The 22688-nt window shown below is 41.6% G+C and overlaps 1 protein-coding gene across 1 annotated transcript in view; it reads right to left on the bottom strand.

Annotated features, from left to right (window-relative positions):
* SLC2A13 (solute carrier family 2 member 13) overlaps window positions 1-20240 on the bottom strand; it is a 281707-nt gene extending 261467 nt beyond the window's left edge. The window contains exon 1 of the mRNA XM_028532728.2: window positions 19409-20240. Coding sequence (XP_028388529.1) covers window positions 19409-19961 — 553 coding nt within the window. The 5' untranslated portion in view covers window positions 19962-20240. The remainder of the gene's footprint in view (window positions 1-19408) is intronic.
* Between the last annotated feature and the right edge of the window lie 2448 nt (window positions 20241-22688).

The following is a 22688-nucleotide window of genomic DNA, read 5'->3' as shown; positions in this document are numbered from 1 at the left end:
CACTGCACAAATCTTTTTTGCATTTTAGCTGCGTTTTTACCTTTTTTGAAATAATAAAACATAACATGCTCAAAATGTTACTTATTTTCTTCCATCTTCAATATTAAAATGGCTACACAAAAATTCACTAATTTTGATAATTTTTAAAAAATGCATGCTGATATGACAGCTGTCATAATATAGTCTAACCAAATTGTGTCGAATGAAGTTCAAGACAACCAAGTGCTACTAGAGCCATCTTACAGAAAAAAAACCTAATGAACTTTTTGGTCAACCCAATCGATACACAAGTGAGAAGTAATTGCACCTGACTAGCTAGACATTCTAATGCTTCGAGGGACGAATCATCACTTCTTTAGAATACATTTTGAAGTCAATAATCGAGAAGGACTGCCTCTCAAGGAAAGGGAAATATTACCTCAACAGCTATAACATCTCCAGGAGCCCCACATGGTGGGATTTAGGGGTGTTAATCTGGACAAGAGATTGGGGTCTGGTCTTGGAGCTCTGTTGGCATAGCAAGCATACTATCTATATTGTATGTAACAGACCAATAAACATAGCAAAGCTTTCTAAAAATGCTTTTATTCATACTTACGACTGAAAAACACCAAGGATTTTGGAAAAAGATAAAATGAGAATTGGGGGAGGGAAGATAAAGATGAGGGGTGAGGAGTGGTAAGAAACTAAGCTTGGGAAAAGGCAAGTGACAAATGGGTAGCTTTTGTTTATAAGGCAATGTCTTTGGTGATATTTTTTTAACAACAAAAACTGAAAATGAATGACTACCATAGCATCATAAAATATGTAGTATGGAGCCTGCATCTACTGATCTAAATAACTCAATTACAACTAGAGTTAAGTATGAAAATATTGGATTTTCAGAAATTGGTAAATTTACAAAAAAAAAGTGCATAAAAGAACAAACTTATTTGCAAGTCAATCACCCCAAGAACACCAAATAATTGGTTTTCTCAAAAGGAAGCCTGCAAGTGGCAGAATGAATCCATAAAGAAGATTCCAGAGAGAATCGAGAAGCCCCACAAAGGGTGCCAGAGACATATGGCTTTGAAAGTTGTCATCTACATATTTTACAAATTCTCTCTATAAAGTGAACAATGTAAAATAATGTTCTTGATTTCATAAAAAATAGACTCAAACTATAGTTAGGAAAAGTAAAGCTACGTTGACTAATTTAGCAGGCAGAAGCCAGAAGTAATATCATGATTCAGGTGTTGTCAGCAAGTTGACCAATGTTTCTGAAACACAAACAGGAAGTTACGAAAAGGTGACACTGTTGCCCCTCTTACAGAGTTTGCAACCTTGAGTATCTCAGTCGATTCACTCCATTTCAGAGGACAGGTTCCCTGACAGATGTGATGAAACCATGTCTCCACTGTAATCACTGAAGAAGCCCTTAAACCTTGGAGTCGGACGGGACCACAGAGGCCCTCCAGTCGGGCTGTGAACACAATGCAGACTTCTCCCACACCTGAACAGGTCTCGGCACCACATGCAGGCTGCCGACCTGCAGAGATTCCCACAGACTCCCTGCTGAACAGTCATTAAAGTGTCCGTCTCACTGCTCGCCAAGTGTACGCCAAAAAAATAATGCAAATTATTTGAAATGTAAACGGTAGATACAGACATATTATAAACATATTACCTAATACTTTTAACTTTTCTTGATTTTTAAGAGCCTCCTAATATCTTGAAAATATTGTGAGTATTAATTCTGTTATTATCAAGCATAAGAGCCACTGGTTCGCTCCGGCTCCCAGGGCATAAGCAGAGGAGCATGAAGGATGGACTCTGGGTGGGGCCCTGTCAGAGACGCCCCGCCCCCCACCCTGCAGCCCTGACAGCACATCAAAATGAGCCACATCTCCTTATCTGCCAGATTTCAGAGATTATTTATCATCATCCCCAATGGGATTAACAAAGTATATCTTGTTCACCACCTAATAAAAAGTGTTTTACAAATATATTAAACGAAAGAAAGCGTGATTTGTCAAATTCTTTATTTGCCAAATTTCCTTAATCTACAAAACCAGCCATGCATTCGAAGAAATGAGACTAGTTTTATAAGATATAGTCCTAGTGAACCCATAAAAGTTTCTAGTAATAATCACTCATTTCCAAATGCCTCCAAACCTGTACTTTAATAATATTTTATAATTTTGCTAAAAATCAATCACATGTCTGTTGATCTAATTCCTAGAATTCGTTTTCGTTAAATAATTAAGGCAATGTTTGCCTAAATATCTAATCTCTGGATATGTACCTTCATGACTACTTAATACTAAAAATTTACTGACAGTAAAATTAAAGTCACATCTACAAATTTGTAATCCAAACTGATTAAATGAGCTAGTTGCTCACTTAAAGCAAAGAAGTTAATTGTTAACCACATCAGTTGTTATTTATATACAAAGCATCAATGCTTATTAATAACTATAATTCTTAATGCTTAATACATATAAATGTATGTTTAAAAATGGGTATCATTCTTAGAAAAATATAACTTGGAAAATGGTCCAGAACATAATGATCTCTTGCACACATACATATAAATTAAATAACTGTAATTACCAAATGAACATCACAAAACTGTGTTTCTTTTCCAACATTCATATTTTTCTTAATCAAGGGATTAACCTTTTTCTAAAAATTGAGTTCTTAAAAAAAACTAGTTCTTACTTCTCTAGTCTCTAGATCTGTTCATTCACGATAAATAATCCAATCATCTGAACATTATTAAGGTATCATTTACTTATTCCTATTTATTTCACAGGATAAGGAAGAAATCTGACCTAAAAATAAAAGCATACTGCTAGAATCTGTTGTTTTTGTTCCCTGCATGCCGATTAAAGTTGAAACAGACCTACTGACAACAGAGGTTAAAGGCATTTCTTCCTGTCCGGTCCTATAGTTCACAGTGTGAACGTCCAATCACACTATAAAAATTTCAAAATTTTTTCTCCATTAGCCAGTAATCATGTTTGGGAAACTAGGCGGCGTACCCATTGTACTCACACTAAGACGCACATTACAGCTACAAAAGGTTTTCACTACTAACTTGCCAAGAACACTTAATCTGCAAAGTCCGCTTCGGTTCACCAATTCAAAAGATGATGTTCTCTGTCTACAATAGATAAAATAGGAGGGATAATTCAGATCAATTAATCAAACACAAGTGCTAACAACCTATCTATCACTGGGCAAGGTCACAGGGAATAAAAAAGGGTGTGGGATGATGATCAAAAGGCATCCTCTTGGAACTTTTCAGACTTACAGCACAGTACAGAATACAGCTGGGTAAGTTCACTCTTACCATAATATGAACAGCTAACAGTTACTAAGCATTTACTGAGTACGAGGCACTATGCTAAGCCTTAGAAGAAATCAGGTGACCCCCACAAAAACTCGATGAAGTAAATTCTTTAAGAAGCCTGACTTGCTAGCTCCAGACAGCTACTGTCTGCACTGCTTTGCCCTGTATTTTTCTATTACTATCTACATCAAAGACATATGAGGATCACAGTCCAGCAGTCACAGAAGAGGTACAGAGACAGGCATCATAAAGTGTGTCTGGGATGGCAAAGACCATTTCACAGGTATTAAGGATTTAAGGAGTTTACAAGATTAAAAACTAACACTGGAAAATTGGCTTAAGCCAGGTCTTCACAGCATAATTTGATTATTTTAACAACTTAAGTTTCACATTTATCGGAAGCACCCATATTCAATTAAGTTTAAAATGTAATATAAGACTACTACTTTAATTACCACAATTTGGACTTAGTGATGCCATTTTGTTGCTATGATGTTACCAACTGGCTTCCACTGAAGCGTAACACCACTTTTCATACCCAGGATTAAAATTCAGATCATTTAAGGATCAGAGCAACCTCAAGATCATGATACTTTTTAAAACTCATACATTTAATATCATCTCTTAAAATGTATCACATCATAACACACTTACCTATGTTTTGCCCCCTATGTTTATAACCAGGTCCATAAAGGAAAATAAAGTATGTCTTTTTTTTTGAATCCCAAGACACTAGCACTGTGCCTGGCCCAGTGCTTAGTAACTACTTAATAAAATCTATTACAGAATCTGAAATACGGATTGAGCACCAAAAGGAAAACAAGAAGAGATTTCAAATTCCATATCCAGCATACTCCAGGAGATTCAATTTTGGAAACATGAGTTATCAGAGACGATTTGAGGGTCAGGAAAACTGATCAGGCCTCTTTGCAGCCTGGGTGAAACATGACTCTCCAACCCTCACCCCAACTCCCACCACATCCTTCTTGCTTCAATTCCAGCTTCAACTACAAATATGCAACTATTGAATATTTTAACCACAATCCCTCTTCCTACAAAACTCCCTGCCAGGAAATAGCAGAGACCTTAGAGCATCTGTAGCAGTGGGGAAACAACATGTGCCCCATAAGAACTTTGCATGGCAACTGATGCCACTACTGTGTGCCAACATACAGCTGACCCTTGAACAAGGTCACCAGGAAGGCTGACCCATGTGCAGTCAAAAATCCATGCTGACTTTTGATACTCCAAAACCTTACAGTTCTCTCTCATTACCTGCAGGGGATTTGTTCCAGGTACCCCAAGAATAACAGCAAAGCCTTTGAATGCTCAAGTCCCTTATGTAAATGGCACAGAACAAGGGGTACAGTCAGTGGGTTCTCTTCCCCTGAAGATTCCTAACCATGGAACAAAAATATTGTTCTCAACCCATGGATACAGAGGGCTGACTGTACATGCATCAAAAGAAAAATCCACATATAAGTGGACCATGCATTTCAAGTCCATATTGTTCATGGGTACACTGTAGTTACTTTAAGTGCATCCCTGAAAGTCTAATCATTTTCATACACGAATCAACTTCAATTTGTTAGGACTTGAAAGACTGGTGAAGAAATATGCTTTTGTCCCAGGTACTGAGAGTAATGTTAGACTTAAAGGTCTTAATTTGCCCTGGCTGGTGTGGCTCAGTGGATTGAGTGTTGCCCTAGGAAGCAAAGGGTTGCTGGGTTGTGGGCCAGGTCCCCAGTAGGAGCGTGCAACACACACTGATGTTTCTCTCTTTTTCCCTCCTTTCCTCTCTCTCTAAAAATAAATAAAATCTTTTAAAAACCAAAGATCTTAAACTTAAAAATTATATCAGCATTCCCCAACTACTTTAAAATGTCTGAAACAGACCTGAGTCAGAAACAACCCAAGTGAATACTTACCCATACCCACTACATGATTTTCCTATGTCATCCCTGGTGCATAGAAAATCTGATCTCAGCTCAAGGATCACTCACCAGGATTATACTACTTTAATGTTTATCTAATCATTAAATACATGCTGACTGACTGCTGTGTGCCAGGCACCACGCTGTGCACTGGTGGAACAGGAGTAAGCAAAAACAGGAAAACCTGTCTTCATGGAGATTAGGTTCCAGTGAAGGGAAACAATAAATAACATAAATATCAGTTAGTGAAAAGTGCCCCAGAGAAAAATAAAGTAGGGTGAAAAACAGTATATCAAGAGCAGGGAGTACTGATGGCAGGAGCTGCAACTTCGATTGGAGTGATCAAGGAAGAACTCATCAAGGGGAGACATCTGAGAAACGCCAAGTTGAAGAAATGATGTGGATCCCTGAGCAGGCTTCTCCCAGCAGAGCACTCAGACCTGCAAAGGCCTGGATGACTTGTGTGTTCTGAGACCAAGTGGCTGAAGCAGGAAGGAAACAGTAGCAGGAAGGAATGTCAAAGGAGGAGGAGGAAGGGGCATGTACACTGGAGCCCAGGGGCCACTGGCTTTTACTGAGTATAAGGGGAGCTATCATGGGCAGAACTTTGAAAAGCACTGATGTGGTATGATCTGCCTCACATTTTACAAGCATCATTCTGGCCTGTCATGAGGAGAAAAGACGGCAGGTCAGGAAAAGCCAGAGTGCACAGTTAGGAGACTTGCAGGGCTCTAAGTGAGAGGTGGCATTTTGGATCTGTGTGATAGAAATGGAAGGGATGAGAAATAGATTCTAGATATAATCAGAAGCTAGATTTGAAGGATTTCTTGGCAGATTAGATGTGGAACATAGAGTCAAGGTTTCAAAACTTTGGACTTGAACACCAGGAAGGATGCCCTTACCTGTTGTGTGGAAGATGGTGGGCAAAGCAGGAAGCTGGGTGAGAAGCTGGTATACAGAGTCTGGAGATCAGGAGAGAGGTCTGGGCTGAGATCCAGATAGTCAGCACAGTGCACAGGATATTCTAAGCCATGAGCTGGGATGAGCTCACCAAGGAAGTGAAGGGAAATAGAGAGGGGAGTGCCAAGGAGTCGTCTCTGGGACTTGTCAAAGTTAAGAGTTCTGGGAGACGAGAAAAAATCTGCAAAGGAGACTGAGAAGAACTGATGTAAGGAAAAACCAGGAGCGTGTGGTGTCCTGAGGATAAAGATTGTGTTAAATGCCTTTCACAGGTAAAGTAGTATGAGTGAAAAATGTCCTCAGGCTGAACGACACAGAGAACATGATCTACATGACTAGAGCAATATTGGTGGAGTGGCAAGGGCAAAGTGGGAAGAACTGAAGAGAAGAAATAGAGGCAACTGCATTATTATTATTTTTTTATTTTTAGAGAGAGGGGAAGGGAGGGAGAAAGAGAAACATCATGTATGGTTGCCTCTCACATGGCCCCCACTAGGGACCTGGCCTGCAACCCAGGCATGTGCCCTGACTGGGAATCAAACCGGCGACCCTTTGGCTTGCAGCCCATGCTCAATCCACTGAGCTACACCAGCCAGAGCAAGGCAACTGTATTATTTAAAGAAAAGGAAACAAAGTCAATAGTAACTGAGAGAGGAAGTGAGGTAACAAGGTTTTTTTTGTTTGTTCATTCTGACTGGGAATCAAACTGGTCACCCTTTAGTTCGCAGTCTGGCTCTCAGTCCACTGAACCATGCCAGCCAGAGCCTAGGTCTTTCTTTTGTTTGTTTGTTTTTATAGTAAAAGTGGTATATATACATGCTTATGGAAATAATCCAGTTGAAGAAGAAATTTATAAGCTAAAAGAGGGAAATAACTGGAGTGATAGCTTTGAATGGGAGAGAGATCTCAGACACAAGTGAAGGCATTGGCTGGCCGCAGCCAGGAAGATGGACAGTGCGCCCGCAGGTCCAGGAGGAAGACAACACCTGGGCAGGGCACAGATGCATGGGGGGTGGGGGGGGTGGCGGACGGGACACAGAGAAAATGTAAAGAGCTGAGGGAATTTGGGGATGGGAGCTGTCAATCTGATTGTTTCTATTTTTCTCAGTGATAAAGTAAGCACGATACTTAACTCAGATACGTAATATAGTAAGATCCGAGAAATGTACGTCATACATGCTGATGTCTTGCTAATTCGTGCGATGAGTTAAAAACTGGGGGAAAATACATCCACACAACTTTCATGTGATTAGAGTCATTTTCATCACCATTCTCCAAAAACTTCATTGAGAGAATAAGATCCCATTTCGAAAAAAATCTTTTCATGGAGCATTTTGTTATATGTGTATGTGTTTTAAAACACAAATCTGAATTTCAGGTAAAGTTGTAATGACAAATATAAACGGGAAAAGTCCAAAAACAAAATTTAAAGACCATTTTGCCATATATATATAAACACAATTTTATGCCTTCTTCCAGACTCTATGTCCAGCCATAATTTTTTGGATAGTGGTGACCAGTTAGGTTCTAGAGTCTGGACTTGTTATTTGGGTATTGGTATGCACTCCAGGTCCACACGTTTTTACTTTAATGGCAATGCGGCGTTCTGTCACATGCCGTGTGTGGGCTGCCTGACCGTTTCCCAATTACTAGGCATGCTGAGGTTCCCCCTGCACCCTAGTTATTAAAAAATTACGTATTTTACATCTAATAAAATCTTTATGTAAAACTGAGTTTTTTAAGTTCTTTATGTTATAATCCCTCAAGTGAAATTTCCAAATCAAAGAACATTAGCAGTTTTACAAATGAATGCCAAAAGTACAGACCTCACTGCGTTAATTTCTTTATTCCAAGTATTTATACACTTTGGAACCTACCACACAACTGTGATTCAAAACAGGTTTGTAGAATAAGCAAAAGAACAAACGAAACCTGCTAAATATGCCTTCCTATTATCTAGAATGTTCTCTACAGAAAATATTCCAACTTACTTTACAATCAGAAAACCTTTGCCTTCAGCTACCCAAGTTATTTTCTAATTTGCTAATTTAATGTGATCATAATTTTCACTTTTAATTATTAATAAGGTTTAACAGTTCCCCAAGAGTTTATTTACTAACTGTATTTTCTTCTGCTGCAAATAGTGTACTTAATATACTTTGAAAATAAAAATATTTACTTTTAGGTAAATAAATATACCATAATATTTTCCAGTCTGTCATCCTGCTTTTAAAGCCTGTGTTGGAAGTTTTAAGTATTATAACACAGTGAAGCATGTCACTGACATAAACAGAAGAAAGTCACTTCAATCCTATCTTTAAAAACTTTAAGCTCATAAATGTGATATTGAGAATGAAATCTAAATTTTACTTACATTATTTTATTCATATTCATGCCTTGTCTCAATTACTTAATAACTTTTTCCCATTATCCTATCTGATATGTTCAATACTAAACTCTTTACAAATAGTTGGATCACTGCTAAAAATTTTATTTTGCTCTTTTCTGCTTTTAATAATATATTTTGCCATTATATATTATATATTCTTTACTTGGGGTAATTACTTTCTATTAAGTATTGACTGTTTCCTGTCTTTGGAAACTGTTCTAATCTCATCACTATTCTGTCAACAACCATTTGTAAAGCATCTTATTGGAATTTTAATTACTAGCGCATTAAATATATACATTAGCCTAGGAAATATCAGGTGGATTTAGCTTTCACAATGGAGGACTGGATTCATCACCTAAGGAAGAGGCAGGGCACACATGGATGGATCCCTGACCAGGAACCTGATTTGAATCTCAGCCCTTTCACCAGGAGTGCGAGTTAACCTCACCTCTCTGCTCTTCCTCTCATTCACTCTTAAACTAAGGAAAAGCCGGAACTTCTTGATTAACAAGTGAATGCACAGAAAATGCATGCACACATAGCCATAAAGGATGGACTTCGAAGTCTATCATATTTTGATTTTTCACAATACATCTGATAAACATTATATCCCAGGAAATAAAGATTAGAGATTTTTCACAAATAAAGTATTCAAGGAAAAATGACAAAGTGTTACAATTCTGTTTGTAGTATTTGATTTTAAAAAACCGGATGAACTTTAACATCAGAATTCATTTTAAAAATATGAACAAGTAGAAGGAACAATAAAACTCTGAAAAGTTCTAAATATTTCCCTAATATAGGAGCGACTATAATGAAAGACCTATGTAAGAAATCCCAACAAGCTTGCTTTAAGAAGCATGACCAAGGACTCCAGCAGCTTTGCTTTTGCATTTTTTTGGCATGTTTTTATTTCAGTGACTGCTCTGCCAGGCGGGCAGGAGGCCGATGGGCCCTCAGGATCCCTAGGGTGCTTGGCACACATGCTGCCTCACCTACAAAGTCACAGATGGCCACGTCCCCACCAATGCCTGTCCTCCCCAAAAACAGCGGGGGGAGGAGTTTCAGAACCATTGTGTTATGACTTTATTGCAAATATCGGAATTAGTAGACATGTCAATAACTGCTGCAGATTTTACCATGATGTTAACTTACAATGATGCCTACGTTTCAAGACTCTTTGAAATCCACTGTTACGTGTGTTTCAGTTGTAATTTTCTTTCAAAACTATAAGCACTTGCTAACCAAATATTAAATGGTGCATGTTTAGCCCTTGAATACCACACGCACAATTTTAGTTTCCAATTTTCTCTCTCAGTTGTGTGGAATGAGCTCCTCACATGGAATCACAAACTAAATCCAAAAATACGATAGTGGAGTTTCATATGAAAGCCTCCATTATTTCCATTCTCTTTATTGCACAGCAATTACTTTCAAGTTTTTGTTAAACCTATTCATTCTTTGCCTCTCAAAAGGCAGAAATATCTTTCCAGTGGGAACTGAACTCTTCTCTCTATAAATAGGCTGTAAAATATTACAAGACAGATCTAATGTCATAGGTCCAACTGGCCTTACTACTAGCGGAGACTATATTCTAACAAATAAATTTGCATTTTTACTTCTTTTCTTCAACCCTTCTACACGGTCAAGAAAAACTGCTTGCTATCCTCAATGCATTATGTTTCTCTACCTCCTCTTTCCTCACTAGAAAAGGACCCTTCTCTCAGACAACCTGTTTACAACTTTCTTCGAGACTGGGATTCAAAACTCCGTGCCAGGCAGGAAGATAATTTTTACGTAATATAAACTGAACACTTGAAAGAGAGAGCACTGCCCCACTTTTAAATTACTCATTCTGCCTTTCAAGTTTGGCTACTCAATTTATATATGGAATTTCTACTCACCTGTTACTAGTGCATGATAAGCATTAAGCTCTCCTAATAATTTCATTCCCCACGACTGTAAAAGTGTATTAGGGAGGTGAGTGACTGAGATGGCTACACCTGAAAACAAGAGCTGCCATTTACTGCCAGCCAGCGTGTGTACGTGCATCAGCTCATTTAATTTCTACAACCCCCTTATTTTCTAAGTGCTATCGTAACACTCATTCCAGAGGCACGGAAATGGAAACACGCAATGGTAATTTGCCAAAGGTTATACAGCTTATGTGTGAATGCTTAACAAATAGTAATGCTTTGCCAAGCACTGTAAAAGCACTCTATCAATATTAACTTACTTAATCCTCACAATTACCCCATGAGGCAGGCATTGTCTCTGTTCACCAGAGGAAGAAACAAGGACGAGATGTGGCACAGCCACCAGGCAGTAAGGGAGTGGGCGACCGGGCAGGTGGGAGCCCTGGCTGTGGGCTATGAGCTGTGAGCAGCATATCAGGGGACTCCACACGGCCATGGTATTACTCCACCCTCCGAATTAACTGTGTATCTGAGGTTTCTCGTGTTCAATGACAGCAGTGGTCTGTTCGGTGTTACTTTTACGCATTCTTTAGTTTGCTACACATTTAAGAGCTTAATACAAAAACAGTACAGTAGTAAGTGCAGTGAGAGGACATAAATTCTATTACTACCTAATTAACTAACCCCGTAAGTTTCTGGTCTACCAAAAACGTGAGTCATGGCGAAAAAAGATATATGGCAAGAAATTATACAGTTAAATGCCCTGAGTACATGGTTCAGAGAAAGTGTGAACATTTAACAGAGGCCAATTGAGAAAGCTTTCCTGAGAAAGCTAAACCTGGAAAGATGAGTAAACATCCTTTAGAATATAACTCTATGGTAGGATTAACAACCTAATGTTTGTCTTTCCCCAGCAGACTTAGGCTTTTAAGAACAGGGGCCATTTTTGTTGTCTTTCCAGCACCCAACAAAGTCCTCACTGAGTAAATGGCTGTGAGACACAGGTAGAGGATAGAAAGAATGTTATGGAAAAGCACATTCGAAGCAGACGAATATCAGGATCTAGCTGAAATGGAAAAACAGAAAAATCTTAAAAAAAAAAAAAATTCAGTTGCTACATCCTTGGCAGTATCTGTGTGGCCCAATCCCAGGAGGTCGAGATGTATCTGTGTAAACACGCCCCCTGCAGGGTGAACGCAGCACCTGCAGAGCCCGGGAGCCCGGAAGCCCAGGAGGTGTGGATGCAGGCACAACAGGCATCTCTGTTTACAGGCTCTTAGCAAAAAAAAATGTGCTAACCAGCCTTGCTTTCCTCGTCACTCCAGGACAGGCCATGGCTGTACTGTGGAAACACTCACTTTAAAAGTTTAGGTTCTTAAAATATCATGGTAAAACAACAGTAATTATGCTCACTAGCTTCAGGGAGAAATGTCAGTGTCCCTGAGCAGGTGAGCATGGACAGACCATGAAGCCAGACCTCTCAGGCAATCTTTTCCTCTACCAGATGCTTCGTGACCAGGAAAGCTACTTCATCTCTTTCTGCCAAATGTCTTCATCTTAAAAAGAACAGTATTATCTCACTGGGTTATTATGAACATTGTGCAAATATATGCAAAATGTTTACAAGAGTGCCTGACACAGAGTGGCACTGAACAAGTGCCACATATTATCATTTCCAGAGGTAGGCAGCTACAGCAACGGCCCATTCACATTCTTCCATGAAGAGTGACTGCTGAGGTTTTCCCCCAGGGCAGGACAGGGATGTGATGAAATCAGATGAAAGAGAATGCTGAGGCCGCCAGCACTATGACACTGCTCAGCCTTATTGTGAAATGAGGCTCCTGCCACCAGGCTTTTGACACATACTCCAGAATATACCCCGCTCCAAAAGTGGTGCTAATGTTTAGTCAAAGGCCTGAGTAGAAAGTATGCAGTACTCCCAATCAGCTTAGAATATCTACAAAATGTGGCTACATTTTTCTCTCTCTACATTCAGGGAAATTAAATTTTAAATATGGAAAAACATTTTGAGGTTTTCTGAGGACTAAAGGTTTTCTTCATGATGATGGAAGTTTTCTTTATAGAGTTACTGCAACCATTGACTCTGAAGGTCAAAGAAAATTGAAAGGCAAGGAAATGAGAAGAATTGTAGACAGGAAGGATGTATAAACAAACCCAGTAGGCTCAGAAAAAGAAAAGAACAGTCTCATATGCTTCTGACTAAAGGTGGCAGACTGCTTGCTGCTTAAGGTCGGGACAGCAGGTTCTTCTACATTGTTAGAGGTGTCAAAGCCAAGGGCATCAGTGTGAAGTCAAATGTTTTATACAGGTATCACATGAATAACTTCACAAAATTCATGTTAGCAGACTTCCATCATTTCACTGACAACACACTCAAGGAGGGTGTTGCAATGCTACAAGACAAACACAAGACAAATTAGGTCACAATCCTCTCTATAATGCTACAATGTCAATGACACCAGAAGTAAAAGGGGGGAGGGTAGTGCACATAAACTGTTACTGTGTATGAAACAAAGAAACAGAGTAAGTCAGAGTTTTACATTACATGTCAGTGAAGGGCATACATCCAATACAGAAATCCTGCTTTAAAAAAAGCTGAAACTAAGAGAGAAATTGGTTGGAGGGGGAAGGGGGATATAAACAAAACAAGGTTGATTACAAAAAACAAACAAACAAAAACATTAGCTGATTTAAAAATCTGGCTGATTCTGGCTAACTATGCTTGTCTTAAAAACTTTTTTGATATTAATGCATAGCTGCACAATGTTTTGATTAAAAAATATTTTTACATTTGCTTTACATTAAAGAATAAGAATTCAAAGTGCTATTGTGTGGGAAGAAAAAGTGTCATTTAAAATAATCATTCAACAGGCCACACCATACTAATTACAAGCTGTGATATACAGCTACAAATTGCGTTCCAGTAGAGGGAGCACTGGAACAGAGGCTGACAGGAGAAACTGATGTAAGTCTATTTCAACAAACCAGCACTGTACATATCAATGTGTCAATTCTCAGTAAAGGATTTGAACATTGGTAAAAATCCAAATTTAGAGACTTCTTGACGTTCCCCTACAGGCACTAAGCCATCGCTTAAAATGAGCAGTAAGGACCATGTTAACCCATGGAGAAAGGGCTGAACTAAACTGCTTGCTTGTTGGCTGTGTGTGTGCTAATGGTGGTAACAGCACTAAGTTCTTGTGACTTGCCCTTTCCAGACCACTCTGTCTGTGTGTTATTCATGAGAGATACAAGGTCCCAGATAACAACCAAATAGGGCAAAACTGCAAACTCAAATCCCTTCAATCCTTTGTAAGCATCCATACCTAACAACTATGATTGCGGGTATAATATTGCTACAAGAACCTTCTGATATGGGATTATATGTAAAGGACATAGGGAAAAGGGCCACCCTGTGAAACAGGGTAAGTTTTGGAACTGCAAATTTGTGTTGAAAGGGTTCAGAACAGGCCTTCCCAGGAGGAGCCACTTGGGCATGAGAATTATTTTGAGCAGGAGGCAACTGAGACTGCAAAGACTCAAGAGAAACTGTTACCTCCCCTTCAAGATTTTAAATTGGGATCCTCACCCACAGGAAGAGGTATAGCCAGAGGTATAGCTGCATTAGCACCTATCCACAGGGCTGGGCAACATCTAATTACAGAATGATCTATGCTTCTCACCACCTTTCCAATGACCTTCCTTCCCTCTGGAGCCCCAAGGCACCTTCCCTCAATGTTAGCTCAAAATGCCATACACACCTGTTGGGGACCACTCTGTGTGGTTTCCGAGACTGTGGCCCCAGGAGAGCAAGCCCTGAAAGGGGCTAGTAAGTCTCCCTGGAAAACCAGGTAAAAACGCAGGTGGCCAGCGAGACTCAACTCTAACGCCAAGGGTTCCCATGGGAACCAGGCCTGATAAATACAACATACCCTTAAAAGCTTGCTCTGCTTTGTTTTGTATTGCCCTGGTGTTATATTATCCTTAAACCAGGATATTTAAGTTCAAGGCATAAGGAGTAAACTCCTAATCTCATGAAATATGTCTTAAAGACCCTCTGGCATCAGCATGACTAACAGCCCCTGACCTATAACAAATCTCTGTGTTCCTTCAATTGTTATCTATAGACAATCCCTGTTTTTGTATGACTATAGCCTTTTTTGACACTGACTGATGAACTATGCACGTATGATGTGTACACCTACACGTACCATTCCCAATAAAAGCCATTTGGGAGCAGGGCTCGGGGAGTTCTCCACTAGAGAGAATCGCCACCCCCTTTCCTGCCAGAAGAGCAAGACTGTGTCCAGGACGCTTATTTACCATCTGTGGCGGACAGGAGGATTCTGTGGGCCAGAATTGCTCCCACACACACCTTATTTTAACTTTGTTTCTGAACCTCTCACGTATGTGGGGTGTCTGACTCTCTTATGTATACTCATATATGTGGTGTTCCTATACATATGTATGTAATTCAACTTGGGTTTGTTTTGTTAATCTATCTTTGTATATTGATTAGACCAGCTGAAACCTGGAAGAGCAGAGGAAATTTTCTTCCTCACTACCACGTCCTATCTGAAATGGGTCTTCAAGTTTCAAGTTTGAGAGGCAGTGGTAGTCGGTGCAGACAGTGGCCTGGTCCCGGGACTCAAGTCAAGGGTAAGAGTAAAACATACCTGAGGAACCAAAGGCACCTCAGATGAAACCAAACACCTAAAATAGTGTGCTATTCAAAACAGGTGATGAAAAGCTGATTTTGTTGTAACTCATCAAGGAAACTAAACCCTTAATCTAAAACAAAACACCTTGATTTCAGATGCTTCATTTACTATATGCCTCTTTCAATACTAATTAACAACTATCCTTAACTGCTCGATCTTCTTTAGAGGTTTCTGTTGAAGGACCCAATTCCAGAAATTCATGGCCACATGCCATGCTTTACTCACCCTCTGGCAATGATCTCAGCCAAGAATTTCTAATACTAGAATATTCAAAGAGGCATGAGCTTTGGGGGAAAAGAAGAGTTTAAAAGCAGCATGGCAGGGGGTGTGGAGATCAGATTCAAGGGATGTTTACCCTGACCCCATCATTTATAACTAAAAACCTCCAGGGCCTGTCCCTACTGAGGCACAGCCAAATAACACTTCCGCCTAACCACACCCCTCCCCCCCCCCCCCAACAAAACTCATTTCACTGGCACAACCACCCCGCTGCCACGCTGCACTCCCTTCATGCTTCCAGCCCTGCTTTGATATTCCTGTGCTTTCATACCTGCCGCTCACTCTACCTTAAATGCCCAGTGTGGTTAATAGGAAGAGGTTTTGTTTTTTAATCCTGACTTTGTATCAGTAACCTTGTCGTTCTACTGCTGTAGGCTATTTCCGCATTCAGGAACCTGCTTCACACCTATTTCAAAAAATCAGAAGATTAAATTTAATAACATATGTAAAGAAATAGCAGTGTAGCTAGCACAAACTAAAGCACAAATATTAGTTCCTTTCCCAGTCCCTTCTACCTCTGTTGAACTCCTACTCATCCTTCAAACCCCAGTTTAAATCACTGTTTCTATAAAAGCTCCTTAGTTCTGTGTTCTACTTATTTCCTCCCTCCCCAAAAGAATCAACTACTCATGGCACTTAAAGAAACCTCCACTGCAGTTTTAATTGCTTCTGGATGGTCTCTCTGTTCCATTAGATGACAAAAACTTCCAGGGCAGGACTTTTACCTAATGGCTGCCTACTTCAAATCTGACAGAATCAATAATGGAAGTATAATCAGCAGTTGTTGAATAGAAAACAAATTATTTTTTTAAAGATTTATTTATTTATTTTTAGAGAGGGAAGGGAGGGAGAAAGAGAGAGAGAGAAACAGAAACATCATGTGCGGTTGCTGGGAGCATGGCCTGCAACGCGGGCATGTGCCCTGGCTGGGAATCAAACGCGCGATGCTCTGGTTTGCAGCCCGCACTCAATCCACTGAGCTATGCCAGCCAGGGCCTGATTTCTTTACATTGTTACAAACTAAAACTTTTAGATGGCCTTTCAAATATTTTATTTAAAAAATACTTAAAAAAAGAACAATCCTCACTTAGAACAGTACCCTACCAGACACAGAATTATTTTCATGTTTCTGCGTACTATTCATTCATTTAATTCATTTATTTAACAAGCGCCTCCCATGGGCTAGGAATAGCAGTGAACAAAATGAACGCAAAACCCTGTCTGTCCATGTGGGCTTTGCATTTACCACAAGTAAACTTGTGAAAGAAAGAAATTACTGTATCACTACAAACTTGTCAACATTAAACTGAGTATCAAAAAGACAAAGAAGAAAAAAATCCCTCCTGACCACATGTAAAATTGAACTACTTAAAAAGGAAACGTGACATTAACCCAGATTTAGTCTATCAAACAAACAAAGCTGATTTGGTTTTCCTAAAAAAAAAAAATGTTCATGTTAGGGACCCTTTCCCTTTTAGCTAAAAATAATTCTTGTGACCTCTTTTGGGAAGTTAGTCATCCTTGTGAGTTTTAAGGATCTTACATGTCCAATTCCATCCTTCTCATAGATCCTAATCTGAAATGTGGTATTGCTCAATGTGGCATATTTCAAAGACTGCTTGGGACCTTCAAACATTCTTTGTTTTGTAATTGAAGATTTTTCTGAAAATTTGTATCATGCGTCCTATTTTAAGGGCTACTTTCCCCAGGAGTAACATAGGCCTTACTTACCCCAATTGGATCAGGACCATGTCCCACCTTGGTGCGCAGTCAGGCAAGCAACCCCCGCATTCACAGGACCAGGCTGTGAGACACAGAGGTGCCCACAGTTCCTGGGTGCCAACCTTTCCAGTCTGGTTGCTCCATCCTCTCTGTTGCATCCAGCCTGATACCCAAGCATGGCCTATGCTTTCCTTTCTTCATTCATTCCCCTGGCATAGAAGGTCTGTCTCTCATTTCTACTGTTGACATACTCCATGTCAACAAACCCTTCCCATCAGGAAAAGCTTCTGGCTTTTCCTCTGCTCAGGGTAACTTTTACCCTTTTGAAGTCATCAGCCCTGAGAACCTTCCTTATGGAGCTTAGCAAGTCCTATCTTGCTTTAGTCCCACCCTGCCACCCTTACTGGGGTCTAAATACTCCGCATCTCAAAATGTCCTTACACCCAACAGGGGCTCAATTTACCTAACAGACAAGACAGTCAACATAATAAGCCAACACCCAGTACCTGCCAAAGCTAAACACTAAGCAGCTTCATTGAGAGATCTCTGCAAAACATTATTCAACTTCAAAATCACAAATAAGATTCAGTCTCACTGAAGAAACCTATGAGAAGAAACAAAAAATGTGATCTGGGCCCCCCAAGCACAGAATGCCGAGAAGAAGAACCCTGGCCTTTTGACTTGAACACCAAGTTATTCACTGAATGGTCCCGAGAGCACAGGTAGTTCCCATAAAAGAGGCTTCACTCCCACCATACTTTTTGGTCATTTTGGACTTTAATGTGTAAACTTAACATTTTACTGAAAGTCTTGCCTTGCTTCACTAATTAACAGTGCAATAAATAATCAAATTAAAAGGGAGGTCTGCAATGACAGCTTTGGGATAAAAAAACATGCAGTAAGCCAGGGTTTTCTCACGGTTCCTACATGTGGAGCTGTTAAATGGGGCTGTTTCCCTTGAGAGCCTACAGGGAAGGGCAGAAAAGCATAAATGTCAAACAAGTGGTGGATGGACAGACAGACCATCAGGAGCCCTGGGTTGAAAGGGCTTTCATCAAGTCCCAGCCACAGGGAAGAAATACATCAAATGCACCCTAAAAGAAACAAAAACTGAATTATGAAATGCAACATTTGAAAAGTATCAGCGGTATGTCTTGGGAAAACTACCAGTGAGACTGAAACCTCAACCCCCTACTTTCCCTCAAAAGTGCTTTCTAATAATACCGACCACATTCCAAATAGCTGTGTCTGCCAAGAACTCACCAATTGTACTTCCCTTGCTCAGCAACCAGGGTGAAAAAAATCAATGGCAGGGGAACCTTAATCTCTCTCTTTTTTTTTAAGTAAATTGCAAATATCTATCTTGCTGGGCATTTATCCACCGAGGGAATAGCTCCTAAATGAATTTAGGAAGTGAGCATGACCTTCAATAGAAAACTTAGTTCCCAATAGGAAGTCAGGAGAGGCAAAACAAGAATAGGTGAGCACAGATTTAAAGGAAAAAGTTGAAAAAACAGAGAAGCAAGGAATTCATCCAGAAAAAGATGAAAGCAAAAGACAATACAAAAAGTAAAAGCACGAGAAAAATGTTTATACTCCACCTAAAGATAAAAGATAAGAAAACGAAAGAGGAGAGGTAGCAGAGAATATTTGAGTCCAGAATTACTTAACTTTAAAATTAACTTATTGTAACTTTCAGACTGATTGGGTTCGGAGTTTGGAACTCTAAAAAAGGAAAGGAGGTAGCAGTGGGGAAACAAACGGAGACAATGCAGAAAAGAGACCCTCCCTCATAGGCTGTGTTCCGGCATCAGGTACGGCTGGATCAAGGAAAAACACTGGTGATGACGGGGTCTTTGGAAGTGTCCAGAGGCAACAATCCCGCGGATTCACGTGGGCTCGGGGCCAGGGGTTACACCAACTCACTCCCTTCCCCTCCAACCTCCCGAGAGACCCTTAGAGACGGAACTAACTGATGGGCTCTCTCCCAGCAAGAGCCGTGGAGGGAGTTTACCCCGACCTGGCCAGAACCGACGGGAACCCAGGAGGCGCGAAAGGAACGCAGCGCCCAGGACCAAGGCTGGTGACGCCAGGGGCCCACGGGGGCACTTCCCAGAGCCCGAACTCACCGATGCCAAGTCCTACGACCAGGCGGCCGGCGAGCAGGGTCTCCTTGCCGTTCGCCGCGGCCAGCACCGCGGAGCCGACGGTGAAGAGCGCGCTGGCGAGCAGGATGGCGGCCCGGCGGCCGAAGACACCGTTGAGGGCCCCGCCGGCCAGTGCCGAGACGGCGGCCGCCCCCACCGTGCTGGACACCAGCAGCTCCTGCCACAACGCGTCCAGGCTGAGCTGCCGCTTGAGCAGCAGCATGGCCCCCGACACCACCCCGGTGTCATAGCCGAACAGGAAGCCGCCCAACGCGGAGAAGACCGCCACCACGTACACGAAGGCGGGGGTCTCGTCCTGCTGGAACTGCTGCCGCGCCGCGCGCTCCAGGTCCCCGACGCCGCCGCCCGCGCCCGCACTCTGCAGGCTGCTGCTCGACTCGGCGGCCGCCAGGAGGCTGCGCTCCCCGGCCGCGCTCGCCGTGTCCGGCTCCTGCTGCTTCCTGCGCCGCTCGCCCTGGAGGCTGCTCAGACTCCGCAGCGTGTACTCCACATTCTCGCTCGCCTTGCGGGACATAGGGCAGCAGGGGCCCGGGGCTTCCCGGGGGGGACGAGGCTCCGCGGGCCGGCGCCCTCGGAGGGCTGGACAGCTTGTGCTGGCGGGAGCGACCGACGCCGCCTTCCTCCTCCCGGTTCCCGGTCCGGATGCCGCGGCAGCAGCCGCCGCTGCGACCGCTCCGGGGAGAAAGTTGCTGCCCGCCGAGATCCGGCTCTGCGGAGTTGGAACCTGGCGGGTCTCACTAGAGACTCACGCCCCGCTCCTGCCGAGCTGGCGCTGTGGAGCGGGCGGGAGGCGGGACCCCGGGTCACGTGCAGCCCGGGACACGCTGGGCGGAGCCCTGGAAGCGCTCCGCCCCCTCCCTGGGCGGGGCCGCGTTTAGCCGCGGACGAGTTCCGCTGGCTCCGACCCCTACCCACGGGTTGAGGGCAACCTTTGAACCAGGGTGTTTCTTTTAGAGCTCTGGCATCTGAGGAATTAATCCTGGCCTAGGGGCCGCAGCTGGGAAGCAGGCCAAGGTGGAAAGACCAGGCAATAGGCTTCCACGCCGGAGAAACTGGCTGCAATGACTGCAAGGTTTGGAAGGCTAGGGAGAAAACCCCTTAAAACATCCTGCCCCACCTTCTGCCAGCCTAGCCGCGGCTGGAAAGGGCCTATGAAAAAAAAAAATATATATATATATGAATGAAGAGATATATATATTCAGGTGGCACATAGAAAGTACCCTTCATTTTATAGTGACATAAATGTTTGTTGCGAAGCAATTCAACACTGTCTTCTCCCATTTGTATAAAGAATTTTCTTTCATCTCCAGTCCCTCCTCGATTTATACTTATTTTAAACACATGGTATTATCTTGATTTTTGAGGACATAAACCATGTCACTTCCCAGGTGAATCCCAAAACTCCTGTGTATCCCTGATGTGTAAAACAAAATCCACAGTTATACATTCCACTCTTGTATTAACCGGGTAGTTCCCAGTGGTAGAAAGTAACCCCAAGAATCTAATTTGTGATTTAATAGGAAAACTTCACCTCCCTCCCCCAACACGCTTATCCAAAGGAAAGATGTTTTCTCACCTGAGAAATCCCCACTGCTGCCTCCCTTTTGCAGGAGCAATTTGAACTACTTCCTCTGCAAAACATTTTTTGCGACCATTTTTTTAAACTGATGTGTTAATTGCCCATTGTTCGGTTTTTTGCCCCTTTGATTTAAATCACTTGTAAATCGTTCCCTACAGTTGCACTTCAGAAGGGAAACATGACTTTGGCTCTCTCATTTACTTTCATTCTTCAGGCTGAGGACAAAAAGTAAAGCATTATATGACTGACTATTCCCTACTATTTCGGGGCCATTTTATTTCCTTTATTTGAACAAAAGATTCCCTAGCTTGAGTCCTGTTTTCATGTAGTCCAAAACCTTCTTCTCTTAGAAAAAATGATGTTGTTATTTCTGTTTTAATAGTTACATTAGAATTTTTCAAAGTTGCTCATATGAATTATCAGTCATGATTATCTCCCATAATACAGCACTTTCCAGCAACAAAGAAAAATACATTAATGAGGTCAGAAGGCTTAATTTTAAAAACTTATTGTGTAGCTTCAAAGCAAAGCTCTGTTTTCTGGGATCAGTTAAACAGAGAGAGCTTTTAGCTCTGGAGCAACGAACGAACTCCTTAATACTCAGGGTCTGACCAGATTCAGGTGCGAGCACCTCTTCCTTTATTCCTACGTAGTAAAACTGCGCCATCTGGTGGTGATCCTGTTCACCGCTTCTGATGAGAACAGCCCGGAGTCAAGATCAGCTGGTAGTACTGACAGTTCTCCTGTTGAGAGGAAACAAACTTCCTTCTATTCTTTGCAGGTGTAGTGAATACCTTGCCCCCTGAGCATCCCTTGTTGGAAATTCAACTTTGTGCAAGAGAACACTGATCTACTTAAATGGTTCTGCTCAATATCATCAGGGTATTTAAATACTTACAATCAGGTTACATCTGAAAAGAAATATGACATAAAAAAGGCATTAAGAGTTAAACAGAGTTCCTCTCAGCCTACGGAGGAAGCCAAATTCAATTTAGCACCATAGAATGAGTCTAAAATGGGATTCCCAGAGCCCACCTCAACTGCAGATCCTGGAAAGCCCATCAGCTGAGAATCAAAAGACCTGGGTCCCATCACTTACTCTACAATTTTGACAAACCACTTGATTTGTTTTTGCCTTATTTTCTCATTTGCAACTGATATAATGGTGCAGCAACTACTCATTAACTAGGGTAAGCAGAAAAAGTATTTTGAAATATAACTAAATGCTATTGCTGGGTAAATAATTGTAAGCATCATTATTGGTGTGCAAGGTAAGTTCAAAAGTCCCAGTTATGAGTACATTTGCTTCGCAGCCTCCTGCAACACCAAGGGCCCACTGTAGAAAAGGGAAAGAGGAGAGAGAGGGGTTTTAGCTGTACAGTTACAGATCCTGAGTATCAGGCAAATGTAACAGGGTACAGCCAAGAGGCGAGGCAAATAGGGATTTGGAATGGGGTCCAGAACTCAAAGTGTCCAGGAAATATTAGAAAAATATATAGGATGTCCTTCCCACTCCCCCCTACAGGTTTGAGTTGGGGGAAGGGACACATGGAGCAGGAACATGCAGAGCTGTTTTGTGCACAGCAACAGCTTTGCTGCTAACCTCTGGCATCATCATTTAACATATCTATAACCTTTAACTGATTTCATAGGTATTTCAAA

Source organism: Phyllostomus discolor, chromosome 2 (genome assembly GCF_004126475.2).
Source record: "Phyllostomus discolor isolate MPI-MPIP mPhyDis1 chromosome 2, mPhyDis1.pri.v3, whole genome shotgun sequence".
Classification (NCBI taxonomy): domain Eukaryota; kingdom Metazoa; phylum Chordata; class Mammalia; order Chiroptera; family Phyllostomidae; genus Phyllostomus; species Phyllostomus discolor.
The sequence above is the reverse complement of the archived record's forward strand: the minus strand, read 5'-3'. Positions and strand labels throughout refer to the sequence as shown.